Here is an 8,925-nt window from a genome sequence, read left to right as displayed (position 1 = left end):
TATCAAATTTATTCATCAACACAAAGTATAACCAAGAAATATAATAACCAAACAATGCATAGATTAGAATAAATCATAACCAATTCATATAAAAATTACAATCATTTAACAATTAATTTTAGATATTCTTTTAAAACAGAGCGATATTATGAGTACGTGAGACTTATTGGTAGTTTATTAAAAAAAACAAAAGAAGTAAGACCCTAATTTTGAGCCTTTCTCAAGAAAAAGGTGCCTCGTGTAGAGAGAGAGGTGTTAGAAAACAGGGATACTTTGTGGACGCCGGAAGAAATTATCCGGATCAACTTTGGCCTTGATTCGAATCAACTTCTGAAAATTGTCCCTTTTCCAGTACCTCTCACCCCAAAGACTGGCTTCTTCATAATTAGAACTTCCAACACCCAAATCTAGATCATTGTAGTTGGAATATGCTTCTCTTGGGTTCTTTGAGACATAAGGCGTCAGTAACTCGTCCAAGCTTCGAAGCCACATTATTCTCTTGAGCGATGTAGGGGTCGTGTCTGAAGTTTGACCGTTAAAATTAACAGTCTTGAGAATCTGTAACAACACCCCAGCTCTATGAGGATATGGAATTGCTGACTCTGAGTAATCAGCCATCCTTCCGCCAAAAGGATTGATCATGAGAAGTGCCGATCCGTCGTTTTGCATGAGCTTTCTCCATATCTTTCTTAGACCGCGTATGGGAATTGGTGTCCGGACATAGTCTGATTTGCTTTTATTGTTCAGCTTGGCTATAGCAGACCGGTTCGTGAGGATCTCAATTGGGGTGGAGCTTGGCAGGCCCCAAAACACAACGGTCGATTGGATGCTTCTAATTTCTTCACAAATCTCTCGTCTAACACCGAGCTCAGGAAATTTTTCGTCCAGCAACGGAAGCAATGTGTCCCTTGTGCCCTGATAAATTCCTTCGAACATAATCCGTATGGTTTTCTTGGTGGTGTTGCCAATATATTCGGCAAACACCTGAGTTCTTATGTGTAGATTTCTATCAATAGTTGGCGCAACGTATTGATATTTATGGAAAATTTTGGTTGCCCCTTCTTCCAAAGTTTTATTCAGTATGAATACAGTTACTTTTTCTGGAACCGGAACCAACCTGAGCTTCCATGCGAGAACGATTCCAAAACTGGAAGCACCACCTCCTCGTATTGCCCAAAACAAATCCTTACCCATGGACTTCCTGTCAAGAATATTTCCATTGACATCCATAAAGCGAACGTCCACAACATTATCAGCAGCAGTACCATATTTCCTCAGTAGGTTTCCGTAGCCACCACCGCCCATGTACCCGCCAACACCCACCGTGGGGCAAACACCTGCCGGGAAATACAAGGTGTCGGTCTTCTGAGAAATACTGTAATAGAGTTCACCAAGCACAGCACCTGGCTGGACCCATGCGCTCCTGTTAGCTACGTCCACGTCTATAGACCTCATGTTGGTGAAATCAAGCATAACAAAGGGAACATCAGCAGTGTATGATAGGCCTTCATAGTCATGGCCCCCACTCCTGATCCTCATCTCGTACCCATGTTTCTTTGCGCAGAATAGAGCCTTTTGGACAAGTGTTTCATCCACAGGTGTCACGATGATTGATGGTTTAGGAGTCGAGGGTTTAAGGAACCTAGTGTTTTGCACTGCGACTTGCCAAATGGGAATGAAAGAAGCATTGACAGGTGTGATAATGAGCTGCTGAGAGAAGGAGGTGACATTGTTGGATTTGGGCTGTATGCAACTTATGAAATTTTCCGTACCTGGTGTAACATCAACAAGGGAAGATAAGTTTGCCCATGAGTTAGAAAAGGAAAGACAAAGAACCAGAAGGAAGACACAGGAGCGTATTTGAGAGTACTTCTTCATCTTAATTTGATTGGTTTGAATATCGATGCCAGTGTCTTATTTATAAACACTATATATAGGGCATACAGTTGACTTCAAAAACGGGATATAAAAATGGTGAATTCAAATGGGGTTAGAAAAAACCTAGAAGCAGCTTGCTGATTAGAATTTATCAAAAGGTTTTAAATGGAAATTGATTATGATCGTAAGTGGCGTCTTCAAACTAATTAAAAGCTAAATAAATTATCCTTAATTTTACATTATACTATATGTTGTGTGTGTCTGTGTGTCTGTGTGTTTAAACTAAATTCACATAACGATTCACAAAACAAAATTCTTTAGTCAATGCTGACCTAAACACATTGAGTTGAAATGGTAAATTGCGACCTCACATTCTGATTCCTAACGGAATAGTCAATTCCGCTCTCTATATATCTATCATGATACACTTGATTAGTTAACGTAGATTCCATTTCATGTTTTCAACAAGAAAATTGCGGTCTGGATAGTAAAGTTTTTTAGGTATTAATCTCGTCAAATATACTCATTTAATTTTCAAAAGTGTTTAAGATATGTGCTTCCTGTTAACGACGACCATTCATAAGTAATTACAAGTTCGAAAATTTCAATAATACCCTTTGAATCAAAAGTCAACGGAGGAAATAATGAAAACACTAATTACAAAATATACGATAATTTGGTGACTCAGATCTATATATGGCATTTTCTTATTAATTTATAAAGAATAGAGAGGATGATGACTTCATATCGGGTTATAATTAATATTTAATGAGAACTCAAATGGAGTTAGAAAAACCGACCCTAGAAGGACCTTGGTGATTTGAATTCTAAAAAGGTTTTAATTAAATGAAATTCATTAATAAGATCATAAGTGGCGTACGTGTTAAAAGCAAATTATGTTATCCTAAACTTAAGTTATATATGTATGTATGCATGCATTTATGTATGTATGTATGTATGTGTTTGTAAAGCTAAATTGAAATAACTCAATAAGCATCCACAAAAACAGCATTCTTTAGTCAACATCCTTAATTGCTGATCTAAGCATATTGAGCTGAAATAGTAAAATATGACCTGGCAATCTGTTTTCTAATGGAATAGTCAAATAGAATCTAAGATGCAGTTGATTTCGTTATAATATATCGATTCCGCGATTCAAAAAGAAAACTGCCGCATAGATAATATGAAATTGTTTTCAGGTAATGTACGTTGTTTAACTTTTTGTTGAATGTTCAGGAATACGTAATTCAGATATGTGCTTCTTGTTAAGGACGAGCTATTACTTTTATAATTACAAGTTCTGAAGATGTCAATAATACCATCTGAGTCAAAAGTCAACGAAGGAATAAAAGTCAAGGAAAGATATGTGCTTCCAGTTTTTTTTTCTCATATAGTTTGAACCACGGCATGCATGCAGACTGTTGAGGTTGATTAAAGCTATGATATTTAATATTAGGCTAATGATATGGAGGACTTTAATTCGAAGACTTGGCAAAAGTTTTGTTAGAAGAAATGAAAAAGTTAGAATGGACGTCATTGATTAGAAAATTGTTTTCACGGTATGGTGTCTTATTCTTATAATATTCACAGGCAAATTCCATATTTAATTTTCAATTATTTTATTTTGTCTAAGTGTCCGTTTTAGGCTAGTTTATGTTTCGTTTTGATGGTGCATCAACCCACAATTCATGCCTAGACAAGTATGATACGGTGGCAAATTGTTTATAAGCCTTTGCATTTAAAGGTTTCGAGAACCGATTTAAAGACACCAAACTGATCAAAAGCATAGACGAACATATAAACAACTAAATTTTGTTTGGGCGGGCGGGAAGTTGAACCTTGAAAAACAAGATATTATTATTAATCGTAAGATGGTCATATTTGGGCGATCCTCCATATAAGTCGGTGAATGGTAATGCCTCTACACCTATTTGACACCAGATCGATGTTGGGCGGGGCCCAATTAAGGGCAGAGGCCCAATATGTGTTTATTACGTATGTTATATGGTATTTTGGGGAATTCATTAATATTTGTACTTACGGTTTTCGGTTTATATTTCAGGTACTTTTGGTTCAAATTGTAAGAGTCTGGGATGATTGCAGAGCACACACCACCTCACTTCATCTTGGCTGTATGACAATGTTTTGGATTACCATTTTACTAATTTTAAAAATGATATTTTTGGGTATTATTTTTGAGACGTTACAAATTGATATCAGAGCCTTACTTTGAGGGATTCGGACATACTCTCGGGTGTGTCTGAACTCAAACTGAGGATTTGTTAAAAAAATGCAAAAAAAAGGGAAATATTTTTACAGAAAAAGGTTTACTAACACAAGTAAGGGTGTGGTGGATGCAATCGACCGAGCTCAAGTAAGTTTTCCCAAAATACTCATACATGTTATCTAATATGATTTGATTTGTGAATCTGTGAATCGCATGCTAGTTAGGGCTAATGATATGCTTAGTGTTTGCATGATAGAATTCTAGGAGAGGTGCTTTTGTATGCTTATTGTATGAGCATGTAGACCAGTACTGATCAGTCAGTGATATGATGCCTTGATTAGGTTATGCTTGGTTCTGATTACTCGATGCTCGAATGTTGCTTGCTTTGTGCTTTTTAGGAGTTCTCACTAACATTAGCTAACTAGTAAGCCAATATGTAAAGTTGCATATGGCGGAAACTAAATAATTTTACAAGGTTAGGTTTTAACTCTATTGGGCAGCTCTTGTTTGACTCCAATCATTGTAGTGTGAGACCTTTCATTCGAAGAATTTTTTGTTGTCAGTGATATGTAATTGTATTTGTGAGCATGTTAGAGGGTGCAGGTAGGAGTCCCCTCTACTGCAGATGGCAGAGAGTGGTGTGGTGGTTGTCCTAGGAGAACCTAGGAAGAGATTTAGTATCGGGAACCCTATATTGATGAGAGTTAATAGTATGGATAAAGAGTGACCTGGCGGATTCAAGGAAAACCTTAAGGAAAGTACGGATAGATGTGCAAGGCAATATGGGACCGTACTAACAGAAGCAGAGAATTCGTACTCGAGTCAAGGAGAGCTGCGATGAAACCTGGAAACTTGTGGAGTATAAGATCACTCAACAATATATATATATATATATATATATATATATATATATATATATATATATATATATATATATATATATATATATATATGTGTGTGTGTGTGTGTGTATGTGTATTATGATGGTTTGTATCGTCTATTTTCAGTATGTGACTCTTCGAGGCAGACCGGTTGGTATTTCTGGTGCTAGTGAGTGCTTAAGCCCAGGTTTTGGAGCCGGGCAGTTGGATGATCAAACACAGGAGTTCATTACGTCTAAGATTATGCCTTGCATTCTCGAGCAGACTCTTGTGATCTACGGTACGATCAAGTAGGGTATGGTGGAGCTGTTGGAGGAGCGTTTGCGCTCTTTCCATTCTGAGATGGTGACCTTGATAGGGGCGCATTCATTGACCTTCATGGAGTTTTGGGCATGTGAGGCTCTTGACTACTACGAGGAGAAGAAACCGACATCAAGTAGGTAATGGTTAGCAGATGTTGCTAATGTATTTCGCACCAGCAGTTGTGTGGATTGGTAGTATCCTAACCATGATGAAGTAAGTCGATGGGTTGTGTTTGGTATGTCAAACCTAACAAACAAAGAATGGGAAATAAAAATCAATTCTTGTTTGAAAATGGTAGTAGTAGTGTTGTTAAAATCTCGACTAGGTTCTGAATCTCCAATTAGTCCTTAGGCGTTACCCAACGGACTAGAAGACCCCTAGATATTAATCTATGCCTACACAATGAGCGAAGCAATAGCAAACGATGAAATTTTAACATTTTGCAGAAGTTATATGTCAACAAAAACTATTTGAGGAATGACTAGTGTTGTATTAATCATAATAACCTATTTGTTATGATATTAGTGGTATTTACGAACTTTGTTACGAAATTAGTCATCTTTAATTATTTCTAAATTCAACAAGTTAGCGATTTAGGGTCCCCGATGAATCCCTCAATTAATCTCAACCTAGCCGATTAACCCCTTAACCTCAGTCCACCGACTAGCTAACGTCGAGTGTTTTTTACAACTTTAGGTAGTACATAGTAAATATGTGTAACATCCCGTTTGTTAAATAAATAAGTAGATAAAAAATCAATAATAATAGTAGCCTTGAATGTGGAATAATTCATAAAACCGGGACATATATGAGGAACATAACGCACAACATTTGATCATATACGAAGATTAGGACACGGTCCAACCATTCAAAACTGGGTCATATATGGCTAAAAGAGCCCGATTCCAATCCCCAAACCGGGTCATATAAAGATTAAATATGGACCGGTTTCATTCAAATAACCGAGTCTTTTTCAAACTTGCAAAAACCAACTATAATCACATTACCGGACAACATGATTATAAAAATGTTGTGTTGTTGAGACGAGTTCATCCCTTTGACAATTTTGCCCCTGGTTTTGTCTTGCATCTGTGTGGTGGTTTCTTTTGGAGTTGCTGGCATACTTTCTTGATCTTCTCTAGTTCTATTTGTGATCCTGGTTGCTGATTGCATTCTAGATGTTGGTGTGTTTTATTGCTTTCTTGACCATTTTGCCCCTACCTGGCAATTTTCGGTGTGGTGCCTGTTTACTGATGTTTTCTCCCTCTATTCATCTGTTTGCTTTTGGTCTGGTCTGCTATGCTCTCCATGTTGATGGTGGAATAGATATTTGCTATTTGGACCTTTTTACCCTTGTGGGGTGTTTTTCTTATTGTTTTTAGTTCTTTGTATGTTTTGCTTTTGTTTGTTTGATTCTTCTTGTTGCTCATTATTTTACTTTGTTCCAGCTTCATTCTTGTGTGTTTTTTACTAAAGTCATAGTTGAAAAAAAGAAGTCATTAATCCACATTTATATTTGCTAAAAGAAGTCAAAACACCCGGTTGTAGAATATGGGTCATATAACTTCCTAGTAAGCATGTTCTGTAGTAATACTAATAGAACCCGGTTGTTTTTCTCGAGACAGGGTCATATACCTATACGACTAAAAGTCCCGGTTGTTATGCTGGGAACCGGTTTCCTTAAGTGAGCATATATCCCGGTTTGTTAGAATGAACCGGGTCATATTGGTTGTTCCCTTTTAAGTCCTGGTTTTTTAATAATATATCGCAGTTTTTCTCGAAACCGGGTTCTAATTGGCGAGTCCTATAAAGCCTTTTGTAGTAGTGAGCTTCTTGCATTTCAAGCTCAAAAGCCTAAAAATATCCAATACACAATTTACATCAGCATTAAATCTCCTCGCAAAACCAATTTGATGATTGTCATCTTTTTATCGGTCAATGTAACAATTACATATTCTACTAATTTGATTAACTAGAGTGATTAAATCCTAATTCAAGAGACCAACATGAACCGAACCAAAATCAAACATTAGATTAAAACAGGACGGGTATTACTATATACAAACATGAATTAAAAAACAATACCACCGATTACTTGCATAAAAGGTCGACGTCGATGCAAAACTGAAATCTAAAGTTTTACCCATAAATGGCTAAAAACGAAACAAAAACTATTAATCTGAAAAATAAAAAAAATAAAAATAAATAAATAAAGAGTAAAAATCTTAACTTGCAAAACTTAATAAACGAGTCTCTAATCGTGGTCTTCGGATCTCAAAAATCGCTAGAAAGTCGCCTAAATCACCTAGAAGAAAAGGCTAAAAGTGTTATGTTTATAGAGATAAGCGTCATCAAGATAAGCACTCGGGAGGAAAATATGATCGTGTTTTTGGAAACACAGTTACAACGTGTAACTGTGAAAAAATGTCCCGAATTGAATCGATAAAATAAAGTACAATGCTACAATGCTATTAACGGTTTAAAATTAATAACCCATGATTTGAATTCCAAAACATACAAATAAAAAAATCAATGTTCAACTTGTTCCAACAATTCCAGTAACTTTACAATTTTTTTGTTCGTTCCAAGGTACCCGTATTTTGTACATTCCAGCAACAACATTTTCTTAAACTCATTTATCAAAAATACATGTGACATGATTTGGTATAGCGGTTAACTACTACTTAGTAACAATGAATGATAATACCAAGCCTCAAAATATTTATGATCAACAACATTGTTATTAACAATCACTTTAAACAAGTGGTCAAGGAAAGTGAAAACAATAAGAACCTACTTTCATGTCCATATTTAATATACAGTCTGTTTTCTTGGGAAAATGTCAAACAATAGCAATCTACTTACATTTTATAATACAATATAGATATTATGAAATGCAATACTGAAAGACACAACAAAGATCATCCGTTGTATCCATTGTTCAAGGGTCCTGACAAAAATACACATTCGGGCATCTGCATAACGACCAACGTGTGACATTCACAACGCTGCCAACAAATGGTCATATACCGTATAACTATTCATCCCCATTCTTAACCCCAAGTTCTTGAGTATGTAATTGTACTTGGAGCTTCTAGAAACAAGGTTTGAGTATGTTGTTGTACTTGGAGCGGCTAGCAACAAGGTATTGCGACCGGACAAAGAACTACACTAATATTCGTCATTTCTTGACCCCTCATATAACATTACATATATGTAGTTCCCTTATGATATATTCCATACAATATACAATTACACCAACAAGTACTTATACAATAAGTTTTTATCAACCATACGAGTTCCAACACAGGATAGTTTCCATCATCCAACTTAAACCCAAGCCAAAATTAGAAATTATCGAAGACGTCTTAAGAATTAATTATATCAAATTTATTCATCAACACAAAGTATAACCAAGAAATATAATAACCAAACAATGCATCGATTAGAATAAATCATAACCAATTCATATAAAAATTACAATCATTTAACAATTAATTTTAGATATTCTTTTAAAACAGAGTGATACTATGAGTACGTGAGACTTATTGGTAGTTTATTAAAAAAAACAAAAGAAGTAAGACCCTAATTTTGAGCCTTTCTCAAGAAAAAGGTGCCTCGTGTAGAGAGAGAGGT

General features: G+C 35.8%; 1 protein-coding gene across 1 annotated transcript; it reads right to left on the bottom strand.

The window, feature by feature from the left end:
- Positions 1-213: 213 nt before the first annotated feature.
- On the bottom strand, positions 214-1,878 carry LOC111904792 (tetrahydroberberine oxidase-like). The gene has a single exon (XM_023900512.3). The coding sequence runs from the start codon at positions 1,876-1,878 to the stop codon at positions 256-258; it is 1,623 nt and encodes a 540-aa protein (XP_023756280.1). The 3' UTR covers positions 214-255.
- Between the last annotated feature and the right edge of the window lie 7,047 nt (positions 1,879-8,925).

The sequence above is a fragment of the Lactuca sativa genome, chromosome 1 (genome assembly GCF_002870075.4).
Source record: "Lactuca sativa cultivar Salinas chromosome 1, Lsat_Salinas_v11, whole genome shotgun sequence".
Lineage (NCBI taxonomy): Eukaryota > Viridiplantae > Streptophyta > Magnoliopsida > Asterales > Asteraceae > Lactuca > Lactuca sativa.
This window is presented reverse-complemented; position numbering and strand designations above follow the sequence as displayed.

Excerpts from the sequence above, each read along its gene's own strand:
- LOC111904792 (XM_023900512.3), bottom strand. The coding sequence starts at position 1,878 with ATGAAGAAGTACTCTCAAATACGCTCCTGTGTCTTCCTTCTGGTTCTT.